The following is a 24,093-nucleotide window of genomic DNA, read 5'->3' as shown; positions in this document are numbered from 1 at the left end:
TTTATCCAACCTGGCATCGAGAGATGTTGGAGTATAATCCCAATGTGTCTCTTGATTGACAGATTTACTTGAAAGGGGCTCAATTAAGTTATGGAACAAACTTTCATTTTAATATCCACAGTAATTAGGTAGAGCAAGAGCAAGAGCAAAGACGAAAAGAGTCTAAAGCTGATCAATCTCATTATTTCAACAGGTTAAATATTTATTGATTAGATAATTGATTAGGTTCCTTCATGATCCCAATTTACTACATATTTTGTTTATGAACAATTGATCCGATTAAGAAACTGGGTTGTTAAATTAATTTTTCAGCACATAAGAGGACAGAAATGAGCCAACCTAATTAAAAAACCCACAGAGCCATGACTAACATGACCGGACAATGAAAGAGTTGAACCTGACTGACCAACCGCACTCAACGTGTAGTCCTCAATGGAACTGCATCTATATAGAGGGAAGTATGTGGTACCCCAAGGCTCTGTTTTAGGCCCAGCACTCTTCAACATATTCATCAATGATTTGGACGAGGGGATAGATGGGGAACTCATCAAATTTGCAGACGACACCAAGCTTGCAGGAATAGCCAATATTCTGGAAGATAGGCTTAAGATACAGAAGGATCTTGACAGACTTGAACATTGGGTGCTATCTAACAAAATCTAATTTAATGGTGAAAAAAGTTTCTACATTTAGGCAAGAAAAACAAAATGCACAGGTACACTATAGAGGTACCTCGTCCAATAGTAGTAATTGTGAGAGGGATCTTGGAGTCTTAGTGGACAACCATTTAAATATGAGCCAGCTGTGTGCAGCAGCTGCCAAAAAAGCCAACACAGTTCAGGATGTATAAACAGAGAGATAGAATCAAGATCATGTGAAGTGTTAATACCACTTTATAATGCCTTGGTAAGGCCACATTTGAAATACTGCATTCAGTTTTGGTCATCACAATGTAAAAAGACTCTAGAAAGAGTGCAGAGAAGAGCAACAAAGAGGATTAGGGGACTGGAAACTAAAACATATGAAGAATGGTTGCAGGAACTGGGCATGTCTAGTTTAATAGAAAGAAGGACTAGGGGAGACATGATAGCAGTATCCAATATCTCAGGGACTGCCACAGAGAAGAGGGAGTCAAGCTATTCTCCAAAGCACCTGAGAGCAGAACAAGAAGCAATGGGTGTAAACTATTCAAGGAGAGAAGCAACTTAGAACTAAGGAAAAATTTCCTGAGAGTTAGAACAATTAATCAGTGGAAAAACTTGCCTCCAGAAGTTGTGAATGTTCCAACACTGGAAGTTTTAAAGAAGATATTGGATAACCATTTGTCTGAAGTGGTGTAGGGTTTCCTGCCTAGGCAGGGGGTTGGACTAGAAGACCTCCAAGGTCCCTTCCAACTCTGTTATTCTGTTATATTCTGAACCTGCCTTAACTGCCCTGGATCACTGGGTCTAGGCTACTAGACACACTTACTAAACTGTAACAGGGGAAGTGATTTTGGCTAGTGTTTTTGTTTAAATCTAGAAACTGGGACTTCCTCAGCAAACTACATTTAAGTAGGTAAATTTTGGTTCCTTGAGAGTTATGCAGTATCAAACTAGGTATGTAGCTAAGTAACTCTATCATTTTTTCCAAATAAACCCTTATAATCTCTCCCCACAAAGATTTTGCCTAAGTGTGAAAGTATCTGGATCCCTTAAAGGTATGGATCAAGCCAAGAGAAGCTTCAAATGGGCATTTTGCTTCAAAGTATATCACAGCATCTTATCTCTAATTGGCTGAGTAACCACACTTCTTTACTCATCAACTGACCTTACAGAGTAAACTATATTTTTGGAGTCTAGCTTGATTTTAGTAATGAAGACTACTAGCTGAAAGCTTTATTTTTTAAAATTTAAAAATAAAAAGATTAAGAGATGATACTGCTGAACTAACACAAAAAGACCACAATGGTTAACCTTAACACTTTTAAAAATTTTGTCCAGTGTTTTTTAAACTTGACAACTTAAGATGGGTGAACCTCAACTCCCAAACTTTCTCAGCCAGCAATTTCTCAGCCATATTAAAGGTTCCATGTTTGAAAGACATGGTATCCATGGAAATAAGATATCCTTGAATCAAATTTTCTGATTTAATTATTTGGAAATTCTTTAAAAAAAAAAAATCAGAGGCTGGAAGAGATTGTGACAGCATTTACTATCCTCTTTCCAAGTATACTTTATTTCTCCTTTTCATCTGGAGTTCCACCTTCAGGCTCTCAAAACTACAGCAGCCATTTTGGAGGGAGGGTCTATATGACAGAAAAGGTAGAGCCAGAATATCTGCAGTTCACTGGCCTGCAATTGACAGGTTGGACCAATGTATTCATATTTTATTTCCCAGCACTTTTAAACCAATTATTGTTTGGCATGATAAGTCAGTGGTTCCAAAGTAGAACAGTACAATATGGATATAGAATGCCTTCCTGAATATGAAAAATATGCATTAGGATTTTTTGTTTCATTTTTTACTATTCTTTCAAAACAAAGACCTTGAAGACATTTGAAAAACAGAAGACTTTGAAGTTTTCTGTTTTTCTTCCCAATCCCTTCAAATGTTTTGTTTGAATAGAACATTTCAAAGTTGCCTCACATATGACTGAGTTTCATTAGCAACTTATGGATTTCTAAAACTCTTAACCAAGGCAAGTTGAATTGTACTCTATTTTCTTCAGATGTTCTTTCTCGCAAGAACCCTGAATGAAAGATCCACAGACTTTTCAGTCTCATCTCCTTGGCACATTCAGCATTTGTTTTCATCTTGTCATTTTTTGTGGCTAAAGTGTTGTTTTCACTTTCAAAGAAAGGAATCAGATAGCTAAAGATGCCTTGCAAAATCATGTTTGACTAATGCTTTGCTATTGTGTTACAAAGCCAGCATGCAAGGGAAGGGAGACAAAGGCCCATGAAAGTCCTTATACATGTAATGGAGTGTCTGAAGAAAGACAGATATTGGGAATAAGTGTAGCATATAAATCTCATTACTTCTATCCTGGAGGGGAATTGCTATGAGTCACTTCTGTTGCAAAGTAAAACTGTGACTAGATTAACAAAAGGTCTAAGATTTTTTCTGCATCTCTGTCAGCTTAAAATTTGCCTGATCAAAGAAGTAATAAGATTTTACCACAGCAGTGTCTTAAAATTGGAATGCTTTATCCTTCAAAATAATTGAGCCATCTCATTATTTCTCTCCCTTTTGTTGTTTTGGTTATTTTATCTGTTATCCCTTATAAGCCTGCCAACCACATAAAGTTGCTTTTTCTGTCTGGCAAAGTTCTTACATTGCCAATTGCAGTTCTATTCACTGAACTGTGATAATAAATACAGGAAAAATAAAGAGCAAAGAATGTGGTCTTCATATATTAGGAATCAACTGAGAAGCACTATCTTTCAGGTGTAGACCAGAGCAAATGTCCCCAATATGCAGTTCCCCCTAATATGTCCAATTTATAAGGAATGTAGTATACCATTTTAGATAAAATGGAATGATGAACAACATTGACACAGGATGTTACACTACCTGAAATGGAGTCCCTTTCATCTTTGGATAGGACCAATGGTTTCAATCATCTTACTGCAATATTGAGACATGAATCCAAACCTACAGTATTCACATCCATTAGATAACAACGAAAGAAACTTGTATATTATATTAAATATCATTTTAAAGCTCCTTTGCAGTACTACAATACTTAACTTTCTAAAATATCTGTTTTATAACCATGTTGTTGAAAGAGGCTATTTATAACAAGTTTCTTGTCTGAATAACAACAGCAAAAACCAAGATACTTGGTATTTTTTATTTGAATAATGATGATGATTTATTAAAAGTGTATGCCAGCTCAATTCCAAGCAGCTCTATATTATTATTAAAGTGATGTATACTTAGTTCAAGGCAGATAACATTAACCAAAAGACAGGTCTACCAAGAAGCAATTAATTTAATGTCTATTTCAAGATATCCCACTCATCAATAGCCTCAAAATGTTCTATAGAGCATTTAGGATTTGAATAGCTTTTTAAAGACTAAGAAGTTTGGATGTTTTGGAAGGCAAGATGTTTCAAAGGACAAGGGTAGCAAAAAGAAGATATATGATAGGCCCCTCGCTCCCATCATTTCATGAGAAATGGATCATGTCCACAGGTTTTCTCTTAAAGATGCAAGAAGCTGACTAAATAGAAGATAACAACTTTTAAGGTCCCAGGTTCAGAAACTGTTAGAAAACAGAAGCACCCTTCAAGTCCTGGGAAGGCAGAGAGCATTAAGAAGAGACTCAAATGACTCGTCCCTCACTCACTGGAGTATAACAAGGAAGGGAAAAAAAGCACACTCAAATTTGCAAGATTCTGTAATTATACCCTACAAACACCTAAAATGGTTACTGTTATTATAAATCATAAAAGACTATAAAAACAAAGCAAGAACAAAGAATTACCAAACAAAGGAATAATAATGGAACCATCAAGTTGTGACCAGGAGAACCTTTGCACAGCTTTGGTTTGTGCACCAGCTGCAGCCTTCCCAGGATTTGTTCTTTGAAGAAAAAAAATGAAAACAATTTCTTTCTAATAGAATCAGCATGATTAAAAACAACTTTGTACAGTAATTCCCAAAGCAAAATTCTAGGCCCAGAGACAAATTGTGATGTTGGCAGATTTTGAAAGATCCTCTGGTCATCTCTAAGTAAGGGATGTAAATACACCTTTTATATTATTGGACTTTATACAGGAAAGGTAGATCTCCTAATAATTCATCTTTCTTCATTCATTTGCCACAAAAATATAATTATTCAGGTACAATTAGTTCAAATAGTTGTAGTCCACTGGAAAAAAAAAGTCTTATTGTCTGTTTGAATGCAATTACAAAATGCAAAGTAACATAGTCCGGCACCTATGTTTTTACTTATTGACTTGTTTTAATCATAGCTGAATGAGTCACAGTATCTGTATTCATACTGTTGCTGTTTACCATGATTTGTTGAACAAACCTCAAGCATATGAGTTGGATAATATCCTAAATCATGGTTTATAATCTACAATGGAGGAATTTGGACAACACAATAAGTAAAATCAAACTAACCATATTATGATTTAACCTTCTTTTAATCTACAAGGCCACACGGCTGACTCCCGATGATCAGTTTGCAGCATTTGTTTTGAAAGAATGTAGAATTGGTTTACCATTGTTAACTCCCCCCCTCCCCAATTTTCCATTTGGAATAACAATTGGAACATACCAAATCTGATTTTAGAATTATGACTGTAAGGAACTATTATTTGGGAGAATGTGCTTGTAGCTGACAAATGTTAAGCTTTTTCTTTTTACTAGCAGTTTTCCCTATTTGCTTTAGAATTATCAAGAGGCTTCTACGTTGGAACAATTTGTGACTCGCTTCTTGTTAAAAGAAACCCTGAATCAACTACAGTCTCTACATAATTCCCTGGAATGTGCCATGGAAACCACGGAAGAACAAACCCAACAACAGCAGTAGGATTCTTTCTATTGTGTCACAGTGGCAGCATGGTAGAAATTATTTTAGGAAAGCTGCTATGGACCAATGTCTTGCTCAATTAATTTAGAAAATGACACTTTACTAGTACTTCTACAAAATAAAACCTGCCCCGAGATTTGTAGTTAGATTGCTTGAAAGTATCTGAGGCCCACAATTTATTCCCTAACTATTCCTTCTATTTCAAGACTCTTTCTTTTCAATGAATCCATATCCAGGTAGTGATTTCAAGGGAGCTCTTGTGTTGATGAGCTGTTCTTTTTTCTGGAGCTTTCTATCTCATTGCTTGGTCCCAGTGATCCTTCATGATTCTCATTCTCGCTAGAGGACTTTAGGCAGGCATTCTCAACCTTCCTTGTAGTACTATTGTTATGGGAACATATAAAAGGAAAGAATCCTATCTTGACCTCCTTGCTCAAGATTGGATAAAAATAAAACTATAAATGTAATAACTATATTGGGGTATGTTACTTTTTATATAATCATGTTGTCTCAATTCAGAAATAATGTTATCTAGGTCTGTATTCTTGTTGCTGGTTTTGTTTTCAACTTGCCTTGTTTTTATTTTGATAACCAGTGTATTTAGGATCAATTTTGTGATAGCCATAAACAATAATGAGAAAGTTTAACGAGGTTTGTCTATGTAAAGGGTTGCAAATAGATTAAAAATACAAATAATTTAAATACTGAACAGCTTTATGTGTTTTTTTTTCCCCTAAAGGCAAGTCCCAAAGAAGCCAGAGGTGCTCAAAATACAACCCCCAGGAAGACGTTCAGGTCGAAGGTTCCAGAGAAATAATAGTTTTTCTCCAGTTAGTCCTCTTTTGAACCCAGGTAATATTGTTTAACATTTACCATTGTTTATTCATGCAAGTAAGACATCATATAAAATTAATGAAGAAATAAATATCATTTTTTAAAATGGATATAATCAATCATTTTATATTCTGATCATTTTTAATATTTATATTATTTGTGTACAGTACTGGCTTTACATCTGCCAGATATCTGCAACAAACTTTAAACATCTTGCAGGGCTTAAAATATTTCAATGTATTTGAATTATAATAGTTAGATATACATCTTACGTAATATATTCAGAAACAAATATATTGTATGCAAAATAATTTGAAGTAGCCACTTATATTCATCCTGATAACCCACTGTGATGAAAAGGCCATTTCCACCTTTGTGGTCTGTTTTTATTATAGTTGGATGTGGAGAACATATAAAGTATCTCTCCACTTCTGAACAATTGGCAAGGTGATGCAAGCCTCTTGTTGACTTTATGAAGGAATTTTCTCTCTTCTCACTAATACTCACTTCAGCAGATCCTAGCCTTGGCTGCTCTCAAAAATTAAACAAAATTGATCCTGGGTAGAATTTAGATGAGAAACTATTTTTGAATTTTAAACTGCTATGAAGTGTTTTAAATAAGAAGTGGTTTATGTGTCTGCATAAATAATAAATTCCAAGATTACTGGTGACAAAGGGGAGTTTAAAAAACAGAATAAAATAGCAGACCATGAAATGGCTGCCCAAATTTTTTTTAGAGGGCTTGAATTAAACTTGCAGTCATATTTATCTTTACTAATATTTATTTGGGGAGGTGCAGCAAATTTGATGCAGTGCAAGCAATCTATGAAGAATGAGGTCTACATTTGCAAAAGAAAGCAGCAGTAGAAAGATTTAAATCAAGACAGAATCAACATGGGATTTATACTTTACTTGCACCACTTGTCCAGTGAAACAAAAACTCCCTTCCCTCGCCAAGAAACAATACATAGGTGTCATAAAAGTTTGTCTTATTAAGCAAGTACAATCTTCAATCATGTTTTCAATTCAGGTATGTATGTTTTACAAAGGTTTGCACAAGAAGGACAACCAGTGGATGTCTCAAATAAACAGACTTCAGAAGCTGATTGATAAGCTAGAACAGAAGGTATGCATGACTATTTCATTAATCCCTCTTTGCTACTGGAAGCTTCTGTAAGAAATGGGATTCATTCAGTATTTAAGGTTTCTTTTTTAAAAATCTCTAAAGTTTATTTTGTTCTAAAAAGAGGAAACATTGATGCGTACTCTTTATAGACACCTTTCATTCCACTAATTGTTTTGTATATTTTCACTAAACCAAAAAGCAGCACAGTACAGGGCACGTCCATTTCTCCAGCACTTAAGGAGTCTGTTCATCTACTTATTGATAGGGCAACTTTCCAATCACAGAATATAACGGAATCTAATTTTGTGTGGTGAGAGAAGCTGACAAAAGAAAGATCTAGTTTGAATATGATGTGCATTAGAACAGGGGTTCTGACTTAATTTTTTTTTTAAAGGAAGAAATGAAGTTTTATTTAAGAAATAAAAAAGTTCAAGAAAAGCCACAACTGTATCAGGAAAAAAAATACAAATATAACTATTCTTTGCCATTAAGCAGGTACACAACAAAAACTAGTATATTACAAAAAGTACACAGTGAATTCAGAGCAAATTAAGACATATTCTTGCTCTCTTAATATCTTTATTGCTTTTCATCATAGAGTAGGTAAAGTTTTATTGATAATTAAACAACATGCATAAAGGAAGTTCCAGGAGACATGATGTATTGCTTTTGAGAGAAAAGATCCATCTTGATTGTCCAGGATATGCTTATTTTTAATCTGTATTTTTAAAAAGTGATATTTTACAAGTAGATTATCTTCTAATCTACCACCCATTGCAAATCCTATTTTACTATAGATTTGACCAGCTGAAATTATTAATGTATCACCATCTGCCAACATATTTCATCTACTATCTGCTGATTGCTTTATCATTGCAGCAACCATAGTTCTTAATGTTTGCCATGTGGACCATGTTCAACCAATTCCAGACAAAACTAGTTTTTAATTCTGAAACAGAGGAAATACACTGACCATAAAAATGGGCTTTTATGGTCAGCCATAAATCAGAAGAGGGGCTTTAGATGGCAGGATATGATGCTCTCTTGGCATAGTCTTGTGTTGAAATGATCTGATGGTAGAAATATTTGCAACTATTCTAGCAACCTTCATAGATGTATTTTTCTTAAAATGAATCCCTTCATACACAAACTATTGCATCCAATAGAGGACAATGCTAGACTGTTTCCCCAAGAAGAGGAAATAATTTATTCAATACCCTTAAATTCCACTCCATTTTTATATATTTTCTATCAAAATAGATTAGGAATCACAGTATTAGTGATTTTTAAATTATTATCGAAGATAGTCAAAGCACTAGATAAACCTTAACACTTTTGTATTGCCCTTTTATTGGTTGACAAGGACTTAAAGCTCGAGCCACTAGAAGAGGAGGTTTCAGAAGATAATACTAAATCTGTAAGTAATCTTTCCCAACTCCACTCCATGGATTCCATATGAATGGAAAAGCAGAAGAAAGAGTTCTAAATCTGTTCTGGGACTTTCTAAGGCTGGCGTCTTCTGTTCAATCCACAATCTTTTGTGGCACTTGTTTCCAATAAGGCTTTCTAGAAACATGATCCAAGAATCACACGTTTATTTATTTACACATTGCTCTACTGCACTCAAACATAAAAAACTTTGGTTTTGCTTTATCACTTGACCTTTGGAGCTGGGTTCAGACTTAGTCATTCATTGGTTGATCCATTTTAAAACTAACGAAATGATTGAATATTTCCTATGATAGCTATTTACCTTGTCACTTTGTGTGCATTCTAGCTTAATAAACTGCTTTAAAAGTCCAGACAAACATACATCAGAAGTAAACTTTAGAAGCATTTTTACATGTTTAATGCATAAAGCAATATAGCATGTTTAAAAGAAACTCAGAATTGTTAATATAAAAAAAATCTTTAGGTGGGAAAAAGGCTGACATATTGAGTGGACCCAGAATAATGTGGCTGTTCTGACCTAGGCTTCCTGATACAGTAAAAAGCACCCGCTTAGTCCCCCAAACCCTCTTTTTATTTCAAAGGCTGTGAATTGTGTTCGTTTACAGCCTGTAATGAATCCCAAATAGTTGTAGAGTCCTACAGTAGGCTTCTAAAGTCTTTTGGGATAAGGCTGATAAGCACGCACCTTTATCTTCCTTGAAACACTGCCAGACGTAATTGGTAATTAACTAGGCAAGGCCACACGGAGTAAAGAGTCAAAGCGGAGCTTCAGAACATAAACTGACCAGCATGAATCAAGTTGCTTCCCGCAAAGGCTCACATGCCTTTGCTCCTCCTTTATGTCCTGTGGGAGGGGCCAATCACCTCCAAGCCTTACTCCCAAGTTGTCTCTTCTGTCTTAACTGTTCTTGCCTTCTGGTAGCTCTGCGCATGCACGCACTGGGAACAGGGGGAGTCTGTTCTTGCTCTTGGTCCAACTCTGGAGGTTCCAGAGGCAGCACATAACTCCCAGATGGCCCTGACCCCTCTCTGCTTCCGACGCAGAGCCCTCATCTGAGCCTTCCCCAGACTCCAGGACTGGCTCATGTTCCTCCCCAACCTATCTGACTTTGCTGCCAGCTTCATAGGCCGGAAGTGGACAACAACAGTGGCTGGGGTTGCATGGAAGAACTGGAAAAACAATCTCAGAATAAACTTTAAAAATAAAAAAGATAATTTGATGACAGTAGTTAATGTCAATTAATCGGATTGCACTACTGTTTTGCCAGCAAATAATGATTGTTCAACGTCAGATGTCAGTAATCACAGAAGAACTAGAGCCGTTCCACTTCGCTCTAAAGCAGTACGTAGATATGGCCTCTTCTCAGGATGGATGTCTGCAGTGAGTATATTATTCTCAAGGGATGGAAGAATGCAGGTCATTATATTATAGAGAGATTGCACTTTGGGAGACACTGGAAATCACCATTAAAGAACATTTATAAATATCCTAGGCTGACTAATTCAGCAAATGCAGTATTGCTATTATATTGTTCTCTTGGAATTATAAATGTCACAGTGGGCCATAGTAAATGTCAGGCCATAGTAACCTAGGTCCTAGGACAGCAGCCATTAATAAGATAGAAGAGGAAATCTTTATTTTCCTTGGAATAAATCTGGTTGAATAGAGTGGCCTTATTCCTCAGATGTGTCAGCTACAACACTTTTACTAGAAGCTATTATCCAAGTGAGAAAATAATTAACATCAGTGATCTGATGAAGATACAGAAAACTAAAAGAATTTCCATTTAATCTTATGTATTATTTTCCATGTATATGGTGCCCTCTGCTGGCAATTCTCAAATTTGACATTTTGTTGTAATTAAATAGCTGAACATAAGACATGACTATTTCAATTTCATTCAGCTGAGGGCCAAATATCCATGGAAATAAGTTTTCCTACAAATATTTCCAATTAAATAAGGAATTATGTCCTCCCAGAGATACATCTTGTGTACTTTCTAGGTATAAGATTATGAATTCCCATTAATAAGATTTTGGCAGGTTAGATTCAATGCTTTTTTTCTTTTTCCAAAAACTAACAGTCCTTCATTTTTTAAGTGTCAATGAAAATAATTATGCATGTTTACGTATTTCCTCACTGAAAAGTTTAACTTTGAATGTTAAGCTTTTATTATGTTATATACAAACCACATGACTGTTATGCTATAGCCAAGAAATTTCATTTATTTGTTTTGCTAAAATATACTCTGCTCAGCTTTTGGTTCAACATCCCTCTGAATACTATACCATTTATTGCAAATATATTTTGGCTTTCAAACAGTTTTATATGAGGTTGTAGTGCTGGAAATGATTTATTTAAAATATCAATCTCATGGTAATAAAAAATAGTGAGCTTTAACTTAGTTTAATATTACAGAAAGAAACTCGGCATTGTCACTAGGCCTATACCAATCCAAAGATGAAAAACAGACGTAATTTTTTTGTAAATAAACATCAGTATGGGCTGTTTTCTATCCAAATAAATTTTGTGCTTATATTTTAGTGTTTCTGTCCAGAAACTTTCAGGCAAATCCTGTTTCATTGTTTATGAATTTTGGAAAAATAATGCCTGGAACAGGTAAGTAGGTTTCTAAAACACTATTATTCATCAGCATCATCATGCTTAGGCAACATAAGTACACTGTGTCAGTCTTCTGCATTAATTGGTATAATCAGCAGCCAACATTGTTACATTTATACCGTTCTGAAAAATATCAACTTCCTATTTCAGCAGTATTGAACCTTAATATATAAAAAGATTTTTGTCACAGGAAAGCAATGTAAAACAATGTGATAAAAGCATCAGTTGATTCTAATATATTTAGGGATGAAAATACTGATTCATCAAAACTTAGAAAATATTTTAATGTGACAATATTTTTACATGTGAAAACTCTTCTGGTATTCCAGAGCAAATACTTCAGAAATCCATGGTGGCTCTATTTGTTTTTAGATCAAAAGCTCTGTGATAAAACAATTCATAACTGCACCCAACCTCATTGACACTTTAATCACAGATCATGTTTCTGAATGAGTTCTGCCTGGTTATGAGCCTGTGCACATCTGAAGCATTCATTTGTGAATTGGAACAGCTAGGTTTAAATTGGGCTATTTTTATTATTCATGATTAATTTAATCATTTTAATTCTATAAAATGTAAACCAAAGAGTTTTAAGTATGGTTTTGGGTAAAATAAATATTTATTTCTCTAGCCATCTCCAGATGAATTATAGCAAGTCATTCCAAAGAAGTAATGTAGATTGCCTGGAGACTCCTGAACACATTACAACTATGCTTGTTCCTGGTAATGATTTTTACTTTAAGAGTGTGTTATTTCCTTGTGTTCTTCTTTCCAATTGTTATTTAGTTCTACTCTAAGAAACAGTAACAAATAATTATCCATTTGGAAAATTTTTATTAAGAGTATAAATCTCATTGAATACATGGGACTTGCTTCTAACAATGCACAGAATGGCATTAGAGGTTAACAGGTGTATTTGTCAATTCCAAAGTTAGTCATAACTTTATTTTGCTTTGGTTTGGTTTGGCAAACTGTAAACAAGACATAGTAGTCTAGCTTAGCTGCACACATAATGCCAAGTTGTAAATGTTGCAAAAAATGGCTGAATTTACCTATAGGTAGTCCTGAACTAACCATTCATTCAGCAGTGATTCAAAGTTGACAGTAATGAAAAAAAAATACTAACTAGTCCCTGAAGTTGCAGTTATTGCAGCTTTCCTGCAGTCATGTGATAAGCAAGGCAAGAGAGCCAGAATCAGTTCCCCAGCAAAAATGGAACCTGTGGGAGGTACTGTTCAAGGTGGTGGCAGAACTGGAGGATGTGGAAGACACAGGTAATCCAGAGGTTCAATGCACACTCTGCAGCTGTTTTTGAAGCACCTTCTGCAAAGCTTACCCCTGGAAGCACCTGCTGCAAAGAAAATACTCCCATAATGCAGGAGCCCTTGCAAGTTCAGTTATACCCAATGCCTAAATTCTCAGCCACCAGCAAGAGGAAAAAGATGACAAAGGTCAGCTAGGGTAGCAAGTCCCAAGTCAGCAAGGGTCATGAAGATAGACTAAAGTTTCGTGGGCTGCAACAGCTTCGTGAAAGTCCCTTTCTGCTGCACTGGACTAGGTTGCAGCTGGACTTCATGCTGTAGGTCAGGGGCTTTTTGCAGCCCCAGAGCCATGGACTGCCAGGAAGTCTCTGAGCTGCAGCGTATTCTTTTTCTAGCTTCCTGGAGTTCACTGCATTCCCTCCAACTCATGCATGGCCAACCTTTCCAGGCCTCCATCTCCCAACAGTACTCTCATGCTTTGCACCTGGGATTCCTGCCTTTCTTCTTAATAAGCCATGTATCTTGGGGCTACAATGGAAATGGGGAATACCAGATTGCAGTTACTAAGTGATGCAGTCACATGACATCTCACTTTATGTCTGCACAGCTTAACGGTGGAAATTCTAGTCCCAATAGTGGTCCTAAAAGGATTACATGTATGCATTTTAGAACAAAAATATTAAGATTTCATGGATTGCATACACTTAGTTGATGCCAGTCTCTATTTGACTTCTGATATTTGTTCTGTATTATTGAATTATTGCTCTGATTCTATAAATCTCAAAGTTAGAATGGGCCACTGAGTCCAACCATCTCCATTTAGTAAAAATAATCCAAAAGCATTTATTGATAGGAAAGAGAGTTATACGAAATTGTAATTCATATGTGACGATTCATTTAAGTTTTGTTTGCTACATGGGTGCCTCCAGATCTAATATAAGGAGGGATTGATCATTTTCATGAGACAGATAGTGCTGATCCAGAAAAAAACAAAAGGTTGAAGAAATTCTTCTGTATCCACACAAAATTTAAGATCTAGTAATATCCTCCTTCATAAGTATCTCTTTCACCAGAAATGGCAAAGTTAATCTATAAGGGTTCTTTCAGATATGGTACCTTTCTAATGGGATTAATTTAATTCCCAAATTAAAAATTGTTTAAATGTCAAGTATATATATATATACTTATATGCAGATGACAAGTAATTTAGTCCAAGCCATGCTGTTACTATAATCAGTCAGATAAAAGACTGCCAAATCCCAACAATTTTTAATTGTATTAGTCAAATTGGGATATGAATATTACACCATTTAAAATAATTTAATCTTGTAGGAATTTTGCAAGGTTGATGTTTATCTATTAAATTTATATGCTGCCCATATCACTCTACAAAGCTACTCCACAAATATTATTTATGTATGTCAGTATATTTTAATCTGTTCTTGTATAACAACTAAATAAAGTGAAATATCTATTTACATGTTGCAAAATTATTTTACAACTAAGCAGTCCTTTAAAATGTTGATGGGAATTACTGACATGAGAGTATTTAAATCATGAATATTTCCTTTTCAGCTTCTTGGTGCATCCTGAACAACTAGAAGTACATACTTCTTAAAAGTAAGCTCTACATTAAACAGCACCTAGAGAACAATCAGTCTCTGAAGTTAGCAAATCATGACTATTCCTTCAGGGACAATTCTTCCTTTTAAAACAAATCCACGTTGTAAAATTTATTGTGATTAATATTGTATGAAATGATACAAATTCATTTTAATTTGATGGTTATTTTTTAAATAAGGTATTGTGTTACTTGTGTTTATTATGCGCATTTGTGCTTTGTAAAGTTCCCTGAAAATTCATTTCTACCATCGTTTGAAATTGTTCTGTCTACTAAATTAGTGTACAGTGATGTTAGTCAGAAAAAGATTTGTGAAGAAACTAACGTGTTTTACTGTTTTATATTTATAGAACTAGAAAAAGTTTCATTATATGATGTTTATAAATAAATCTGTAAGGAATAGCTATGTTAACATCAGACAGAATATGAATACATATCTTTGTGTGGAAATGATGCTATGGTTTGGGTTGAAAACTTGAATAATTTGCAATGAACATTAAACTATAAACAGAGATCATGGACCTGAAAAGTAAGCTATTAAAAACTAAGATAGCTATGTTTGATAAAATGGATCTAAAGTCAGAATCTCAAAAGGAGACAGAAAGACACTGTATGGAAATTGCATAAAACAAGAATAGTTTGCAAAAACAAGCATGGAAACATATTGATATTGATGTCAACTAGAATTGGCAGTTTCTTTTTCTTATCACATGCCTTTAATTTCTGTCTTATTGTGGGATTTTTTTTAGGCTTATTGTGTTTACTCAATTTTCACACTTTATTTTGAAAGTCTGATAAATATAGATGTATGTAAACTTTCAAATGCTGCTCTAAGTGAAAGCAAGTATCTTTAGTTGTCCTATACAAGCAACTAAAAAAAATATTCACAAAAGCAAATACCATTCCACATTTACATTCATAACACAGGTAACACAAGTTCAATGTTCATCAGAAAAACTTTACAATTGTAACATATTTGCAGAATTTGGAAAAATTTGAAAGGAACAAAATACCACAGTAATTGATTAGTGGTATTAGATTAGGACGACCATTGTACTAGAGAACTAGATGTATCTTTGAATCCAAAATCTTGTTAACTATTTAGATGCTATCATGTGGAAAAGAAAGTGAAATCCAATTTGATCTAGTAGTTCTAAAGCTTAAGCATCAGCTAGAAACGAGAAAACTGAGTTCTAATCCCGTCTCAATATAAAAGCTGTCTGGGTGACTTTGACCCAGTTATTCTCTCTCAGCCCATGACAATCAATTGATCAATTCCTATCACAAACAAAAGGATCAATACTTAGTTGATCTGAAAAAAAGTTGATTCTGCAGTTGTGGGAAAACGCTAGGGAAAAATGTGGAAAAGAATGTACAGCAAAATGTGGGAAAGAGGGGGGGAAATGACAGATATAGAGACCAAATTATTAACACATAACCAATACCTTATATGTACAATATTTTTAAAAAAACTTTCAAAAATGACATAGCACCTAAATCCTAATAATTGAATTGAAAGTTTTAAGCATTTAACAAAAAACAAGTAGCAATAGTACTTAGACTTATAGACTGCTTCATAGTGCTTTACAACCCTCTCTAAATGGTTTACAGAGTAAGCACAATTGCACTGCAACAATCTGGGTCCTCAGTTTACTGACTTCAGAAGAATTGAAGGTTGAGTCAACCTTGAGCCGCTCAGGATTAAACTGGAATGAGCAGTGAGTTAGCCTGCAGTACTGCATTCTAACCACTGTGTCATCATGGCATTTGTAATAGCCCAATACAAACATTACTTGTATACAGCTAATTAAATTGGGACCAAGGATATGGGCAATCTACATCTTTGATGGTCATGTTTTGCTATTTACTACTTAAATGTTTGGCATGAAAATCATCAAAGATTCCAGTGCCCATACCATTTTTTGGGACATATTGATGTTAAAAGGTTCTACAATCTAGCAAGAAGGTTGGTGCATGGAAACAGAAGTTATGTGTGTGTCCATGTTGCCCAACTCAGTTTAGTTTATGATATGAGTTGGCATCTAGTCAAAATGCAAACAGCCACAAGATATGAGCAGTTTATAGTACTGAGAGATATGGCATATTCCCAATATTTGGAATTTTGCTAGAATAAAAGGTGAGGAATGAGACTTGTTAGGATCTGCAACTTATTTTCATATGTAGCATTCCCAAAACTTGACAAGTGATAATGATTCTGCTTCACTTCAGCAATTGTTTCCTTTATCTATCACTACAAAAATCTTAATATAATACTAGTTCAGAATCAGACAACAGTTTAAGTTGATTCACATACATTTTTGCTTGAATATAGCTTTACTGATGATTACACCAACTGTAAAAGATACATCTGAATTCAGTCTATTGATATTACAGATCACTTTTCCTTAATTTTTTTAAATGGTGAAAAGAGACGCATTCTTTATCTTCAGAAAGATCTATCATTGCTTGTAGCGGGTAATAAACAATAATTTTTCTACAAAACAAAAGGCCCACACATTTGGTTAATAAAAAGCATTACATATTTAAATAAGTTTTGAAACATGTTAGCATTTATTAGATTGAGACACAACTCAAGACAAAACTGCAAACTATTTAAGAAACTCAATCCTCTAACATAATTAGAAGAGCTATGAAAAATATATAAACAATGAATTAAAGTATAATAGCAATATTTATGAGTAAAATAATGTTGTGCCAGGACATCCAGAAGAATACTATTCCATACCGGCAACTCTCAGCTTTAATCTCCCCTCCACAAAGTGCTTTTTATACCCAGTGCAGTTAATGTTATTTCAGACATTCTCTTCTCAATTCTCATCAATAAAAATATGCTAATATACTGATGCAGGCTCTCACAGCCAGTGTCAATCTAATAGTGATGACCTTCCAGAGTAATAGGTTATGGTCTAATTAGGAGATCTGAGAAATGTGCTCAAAGCAGATCGCTGTTACCTCAGAAAATGCCAGCCACAACTGCTGATGAAATGTCAGGATACCAGATACTGTAATTAGATGATACCTATTAGCCCAGCTCATCATTACTGGAAAGATATAGAGGTAATCTGCAATTTATGACCATTTTAGTGACCATTTTAAGTTACAATGGTGCTAAATAAATGGCTATGACCAGTCCTCAGAGTTCTGGCCACCCCAGCACCCTTACTGTCATGTGATCGTGAGCTGGACATTTGGTTCACATTTATAACTGGTCCAGCACCTGCCAATCATGTGATCACCATTTGCTACATTCCCTTGCTAGCATCCCCAAAAAGTCAATGGGGAAGGTCACAAGTCACTATGATAAGTCTCTTTCCCCCACGCACTCTCTTCCAGCCCCATGCCCTCAATGCTATGCTGGCCACTTGCGCAACATCCCACACCTGTACCCTTGTGACACACACCCCCCCCAAAGCATCCTCCTGACTCTTGCTGCACCCCTGCACTCTCTCTCTTAGAACTGCATCTCTTAGCAAAAGGAATTTCAGGCTCTATTGCTGTCATAAATCAAGATTACCTGTATTAGTAAAGTTCAGACAGGCATTTATAATCACATGTAGTCTTTGTATTTATAACCACTGTGTGAATGACTGCAGAATTATGGAATTATAAGCAATAACTTAATCTAAACAGTTCATATAACAAAAATATATGAAAAAATGTTCTTTAGCTTACAGAAATCCATGTATAAATATGACAGGAAAAAATTACAGCTGCATTATTTTGCAAATTGGAAACATAGCATCACTTTCCCCAGTGTTAAAGAAGCATGGTTTTTAAAAACCTTGAGCAACTGCTACTGAAACTCTTCCTTGTCAGTCTCCCCATCCATACACATGTACAGGTACTATATACAGTTCTACTTTCACTATAAAACCCATCCCCAATATTTCAGTGGGAAAAAGTTTGGAAGGACCAAGTGTCTCTAGTTTCATTTTGGTATATACTTTTGTTCAACATCACTTTACATTTATAATAGGTAGGAAAATCATGAACACCTATTCGTTATTTATATATTAATTCTAAAGCCTTCAGACATCCATGGTCTCATTTCATTCATTTCCAGTTTATTTTTATATCTAAAGGATAATAGTTTTTAATAACATGAAATATACAAAATGCACTTTGCTTAGATTATGTATGTATCATTCTGGGTTATGGAGAATATTTGCATAATATATACAGATTTCTTCCCATTTATTCATAAAATAATATAATAAGTAGCAGCAATTACCATTTGTGATAGAAATGTGGTTCTTCCCTAAACTACTAGAGATAATTAATCTGGTAAGAAATTACCTGTATCATCATTCTGTCATCACTGTGACTAAGAACGGATATCTATGCTGCAACTTCACTATATAATAAAACTGTACTACTAATTTAAATGTCAGTAAAATTATTTCTACAACCTCGCTTTTAAATTCATATACTTACTGATTTTTCCAGTACAATAGGATGATCAGGAAGAAATTCTGGCTTCTTTTGGGCAAGTGAAACCTCTGAAAGTTTCAGAAGGAAATCTCTGCTGTATGTTATTCTTTCTGCCAACACAAAAATTTATTAATGAAAAGTAATAGAAACACTGATATACAAATCAGGTATCTTCTAATGAAAATTAGTGACTAGATTTTTTTTGCAAATAATTTTACAGAGGAATTTAGCAAATCTGTATCCTTATTACTAAAAATAACAAAGTATGGTTCTGGATGTTTATATACAGTAACTATCATTTGAATTATTATTATCATTCTATACTAATGTTATAGTAATTTATACAGAATTTTAAAGTTCAGTGTCTAGTGTTATAAAGAGATTGGATTGACATGCAATCATTATGTGGCTTATCCCTTGAGCTTCTGAAATATAAATACCATCTTTGCAGTAAGCATGGTATGCTAAATGAATTCTTGAATAAAAATTCATTTAAGCTGACAGATATATCTCAAATATTGAATTGAAATTAAAAATTAATAGTAAAGTCTAAGCTCAAAACCCGAAATAAATTTTGTGTATTTCTTCATGATAATTTTTTAAATTTTAATACTTACCTTTTGAGACTTCATTTTTATGCTGCACTGACAGACTAGGAATCAAATTGTCATTTAAAACCAGCATTCCATTAGATTTACATATCTAAAATAAAGTGTAATACATATTATATTCTAATATGCATATATATCTAATATACATATTTTGTATATTATTTTACGTGGTTCTAGGAACTTTTGATAATTAATGCAGGAGATATTGTATACATATATTATACAGATTCATACAATGTATACCACTTGTAATTTTAATAGTGAAGAACATCCCCATAACATTCTAATTGCAAGCCATAAGGTTAGAAGTCACAATATACAGTGTGCAAGGAAGAACTAGATTCAATGAAATTCTATCACATTTTCACAAGCATACATATAAGACTGTCAGATCAGCCACCACAAAATTGTTAGTGTTTCTTCTATGCTGCTTTTATGTACCATTTACATTTTGAAAGGACAAGATACAGGTAGACCCTGACTTACGCAATTGAGCCAAAATTTTCACTGCTAAGCAAGACAGTTATTAAGTGAGTTTTCCCCCATTTAACATTTTTGCCACAGTTAAAGAGAATCACTACAGTTGTTAAATGAGTCACATGGTTGTTAAGTGAATCTTTACAACAGATACACTGTCGCAATGTTTTGTAACATTCCTAGCCAGCTTCTAACAACCAAAGTCAATGAGGGAAGCTGCACTTAAAACTGCAATGATTTACTTAAACAACTGTGGCACAAAGGTTGTAAAATGGGGCAAAACTCATTTAACTACTGCTTAGCGATAGAAATTTTGGGCTCAATTATGGTTGTAAGTTGAGGACTCCCTGTAGATGTTTCAAATTATGTACTAATTTGGTATGCACACTGTAGGAAGAGAATCATATTAGTCTATGTTAGCCAAAAATAGGCAATTAGATATAAGATTTAAATTGGTATAAGAGAAGGAAGAAGGTTATGAAAGTACAGCTTACATATGAGACAGATTATACTTGGGATAAAACACATTCATTTTGAGATAGTCTGAAACTTTTTGATGTATATAAATTGAACAATTTCTCATTCATTCTTGCTGCTACAATCTCATTTTCGCAAAATGATCATTTTGAGATTTGTAGTAGAGTGCCCTGGAAGTTGAAATGCTCTACATAACTTAGTCCTTCTTTTGATTCCCGATATCAGTTTGTATCCTTTCATTAAGTCTGATCTATTAGAAGGTCAAGGCTGGCAAATGATGGCATATATCATATTAGAAGTCCTCTAAGTACAATATACCGTATTTTTGGAGTATAAGACACACTGGAGTATAAGACACACCAAGGTTTTGAAGAGGCAATTTTTTTTAAAAAGTAGGTAAGTAGATAGAGGGATAGAGAGGGAGAGAAAAAATTATGTAGGTAGGTAGGGAGAGAGAGAGAAATAGAGAGAGAGTGTGTGTAGGTAGGTAGAGGGATAGAGAGAAATAGAGATAGAGAGATAGAAATACAGTAGATAGGGAGGTAGGGAGTGAGTAGGTAGGTAGAGGGATAGAGAGAGAGAAATAGAGAGATAGAAATACAGTAGATAGGTAGGTGTTTCTGCTGGCACAGCACTTTATCAATGTAATTCTCATCAATCAGTTAAAGAGCTTTCCAAAAGGAAAAAAAGTTTTTGCACTCTGCAAACCTTCCAAAAACGGTCTGTTTTTCACGAAAACGGGCCCGTTTTTTTAAAAAAAGGCATGAATAGCCTTGGGAGGGGGGGCTTGCAGAGTGCTCCTGGTGGGGTGGGACGGGACAAAAACAAGCAAAAAAACGGCCCATTTTCCGTGAAAACGGCCCTGTTTTTGGTCAAAAAAATTGCATGCATAAGCCTTATGGAGGCTTATAGAATGCTGCTGGGGGCTGGGGAGGGGGCAAAAACAGCCATTTCCCACTCATTTTTGCCCTTCCCAGCCCCAAGGAGCTCTCTGAAAGCCTCCATAAAGCTATGCACGACCATTTTGGTAAAGGGGCGAGGCTTCAGGAGGCAAAAAATGCTGTATTTGGTGTATAAGACACACTCAGATTTTCAGCCTCTTTTTTGAGGGAAAAAGGTGTCTTATACTCCGAAAAATATGGTAGCTGTTTCCATGTCTCAAAAAACATAATGTTGTAAAAGTTTTTAATGCATTATAACTGTCAGCTGATAAGGTAATCATAATCTGTGCAACATAGTTTAGTTTATTGATTAGTCTTCTGATCATATTTTTTAAAAAGTACCTGATCTAATTTAAGGTAAATAAGTTAAAAATACAATAATAAAATAAACATGTGGTAAATACAGAGAATCAACATTCAGATAAGTATAAGACCTTTGCAGAACACCCCAATCTGCTTGAAATAATGGGTTCTTAACTTGACTGTCTTAACTATAGACTTGGCAGTTCTGCTCACAATATATTCCTTAGAGCTGAGGAAAGAATAGGACAATCTAATTCAGATTCCAGTGGACTGTTCTTTCAAGTAGGAATGTTAAATATCTAAGACTTAGGGTTCTATACTGTAGGTGAAGGGGGGGGGGAGGGAAGCATGAGCAATATCTTCAAGGGCTGGTACACATTTACATATCCTCTCATATGGCATGTAATCTGTCCAACATATAGCCTGTACCTGCCTAACCAACTGTATTCTTTCATTTTCCCCTACCTCATCCCAATTTAAAGTCTGTCATTTAGGTCTAGCTCACAAAAACCTATTCCTTTTAATAAAGTTTGTTAGTTCAAAAAGGTTATACCATTTTTTAATTGGGGGTAGGTACAGTAAAGTACTGAGTATTCGCTGGCAGGGACCAGAGGACAAGCTTTTCCTGCAGGGTAGAATGTTCCACAGAACATAGCCAGGTTTTTAGGGCCTTATGAAAGATTAAAGGGGTTGGGGCCAGTCTTGGGTCCTAAAAACCTGGCTATGTTCCCATACCTGGGGTGCTGAATGTGATTAAAAAACCCATTTTCTGCCTGTATTGCTAACTGGCCAAGAATTTTGCTCCTAGGTATATATAGTTCGGATGTTTTTACTGTTTTTAATTGTACTTTTTTCCCAATTGTAAGCAACCCAATCATGGGCTAAGAAGGATGGCTATAGAAATTCAATGATTGATTGACTGACTGACTGAATCAAAGTTCTCATCCTAGTAGTTTAAAATACAAAATAATCACAATTATTATTTTACAGACTGTCATTTCAAAACAAATTCAAGTAATGGGTTATGATGCTGGCATGTGAAACTAGCCAAATATTGTTACACATCACAGCATCTAAGGTATCTATAGCGTGGGGTTCCAGTAAAAGAGGGATTTTTGTTGTTGCTCTTTTATTGAAATAATACTTACTGAACTAATTTCGTTATGTAAAAAGACAGAAGCACTGCATGGAAAGTCAGCCTGAAAACTACCAGAGTCTGTTGATACTGTGGTTAAGGATGCTGTAAAAAAAAAGGAATAGCTTCAGTCCTTCATTAATACACTGAGTGCCCTTCTAAATCTCTGTATTAATGTGTTCTCTGCACAAATACTTAAGGTGATCAAGACACTTACCACGAGAAGAGAGGCACAGAGATCTTGCTGGCTGAAGGTGCTTACCAATCAATCTCTTAGTTTCCATTTGTTAAAACACTTGGAGATGCCATGCTGGAAAATAAACAGCCCCAAAATATATACAGATGGGAAACCGGGCAATTAAAAGTGTACTATTTCAGGACTTCCCAACGCCATGTCTAGTACTTAAGTCCTTGCCTAAACCCTCCCCCATCTTCCTACCCACCCATCCTGTCCACATTAAAAAAAAAAGTTAGTGGCTGGGCTAGGACGCGACTGCACGATAAAGGAAATCTGAATTGGACGTGGATGTCTGTAAAACTCCTCAAGGCGCCTCCACTCAAAAACGCCCACTGTAGGGGTTAAAAAAAGCGAACTCTTTGGGAACGGTAAGAAACGGCGGACACTCTCAGGGGCCTTCATAAAAGAGCGCTAAATTGATAAGGAAGAACTACCGTACTTCATAAGCACTTAAACAATAAAAAAATATTTTCCTATTTTCGGGCAGCTCGGGCGGCAAAAACGGCCGCGGCCGCCCTTTAGGGCCATGCGCTTGATGCGCATGCGCGGTTCCCTTTCTGGCGCGGCCTCGCCGTTTCTCTGGAGCCATGGCGTTCGACCTTTTTGTTGGTCGACGACTCGACGGCCCCTTCTTCCTCCTCTCTCTTTTTTTAAAGCGAGGCCTGCTTACCAGCACTCTGCGCTCTCACCCCAGGAGCAAGAGCGGCGCCGGCCGTTCCCGTGAGCGCAAGGAGCGATCTTCGAGAGGGAACCGGACGGGACAGCCCGGCTAAGTGACGGCCCGAATGTTTGTGGCGGAGAAGCAGCTAACCGCCGCCTCGGCAGAGTCGCCAGTATTCTAAAGGCGCGCGCAGGGAACCTGGCGGCAGCCGTTACTGTCCATCATCGTCGTTGTCGTCATCATTATCACCATCGACCACAGACCCTTTTTTTTTTTTAAACCAAAGTTGGCTTTGGAGGCCTGCTTACCAGCACTCATCGCTCTCACCCCTGACTCTTTGCCTTGAACCTTGT

The 24,093-nt window shown here is 35.5% G+C and overlaps 2 protein-coding genes across 3 annotated transcripts in view; one reads left to right on the top strand and one right to left on the bottom strand.

Moving 5' to 3' along the window:
* NECAB1 (N-terminal EF-hand calcium binding protein 1) overlaps positions 1-14,957 on the top strand; it is a 29,930-nt gene extending 14,973 nt beyond the window's left edge. The window contains exons 6-13 of the mRNA XM_014062123.2: positions 5,387-5,523; positions 6,267-6,379; positions 7,411-7,487; positions 8,851-8,904; positions 10,208-10,320; positions 11,485-11,559; positions 12,194-12,285; positions 14,400-14,957. Of these exons, the coding sequence (XP_013917598.2) occupies positions 5,387-5,523; positions 6,267-6,379; positions 7,411-7,487; positions 8,851-8,904; positions 10,208-10,320; positions 11,485-11,559; positions 12,194-12,285; positions 14,400-14,425 (687 nt within the window). The 3' untranslated portion in view covers positions 14,426-14,957. The remainder of the gene's footprint in view (positions 1-5,386; positions 5,524-6,266; positions 6,380-7,410; positions 7,488-8,850; positions 8,905-10,207; positions 10,321-11,484; positions 11,560-12,193; positions 12,286-14,399) is intronic.
* A 323-nt stretch (positions 14,958-15,280) lies between these two features.
* Positions 15,281-23,873, bottom strand: CUNH8orf88 (chromosome unknown C8orf88 homolog). 2 transcript variants are annotated; one of them, XM_087706878.1, is made up of 6 exons: positions 23,750-23,873; positions 23,059-23,151; positions 22,855-22,946; positions 19,515-19,599; positions 18,901-19,007; positions 15,281-16,939 (listed from the first exon to the last, which is right to left on the bottom strand). In XM_087706878.1, exons 2-6 carry the CDS (start codon positions 23,123-23,125, stop codon positions 16,892-16,894), a joined length of 399 nt encoding a protein of 132 aa, XP_087563004.1. In that variant the 5' UTR covers positions 23,126-23,151; positions 23,750-23,873; the 3' UTR covers positions 15,281-16,891. The 2 variants fall into 2 exon arrangements, with proteins under 2 accessions (XP_087563004.1, XP_013917590.1); XM_014062115.2 differs by lacking the exon at positions 23,750-23,873 and adding an exon at positions 23,519-23,616.
* Between the last annotated feature and the right edge of the window lie 220 nt (positions 23,874-24,093).

This window comes from Thamnophis sirtalis, unplaced genomic scaffold (genome assembly GCF_051295495.1).
Source record: "Thamnophis sirtalis isolate CommonGarterSnake01/CBP01778 unplaced genomic scaffold, rThaSir2_p1.2 scaffold_2, whole genome shotgun sequence".
NCBI classification, from domain to species: Eukaryota; Metazoa; Chordata; class Lepidosauria; order Squamata; family Natricidae; genus Thamnophis; species Thamnophis sirtalis.
The sequence above is the reverse complement of the archived record's forward strand: the minus strand, read 5'-3'. Positions and strand labels throughout refer to the sequence as shown.

What these genes read in the sequence shown, in the direction of transcription:
- CUNH8orf88 (XM_087706878.1), bottom strand. Translation starts at nt 23,125, where the DNA reads ATGGAAACTAAGAGATTGATTGGTAAGCACCTTCAGCCAGCAAGATCT. An exon ending in TCTGTGCCTCTCTTCTCGTG is followed by an intron (nt 22,947 to 23,058) that starts GTAAGTGTCTTG and finishes TTTTTTTTACAG; the next exon opens with CATCCTTAACCACAGTATCA. An exon ending in TACATAACGAAATTAGTTCA is followed by an intron (nt 19,600 to 22,854) that starts GTAAGTATTATT and finishes ACTTTATTTTAG; the next exon opens with ATATGTAAATCTAATGGAAT.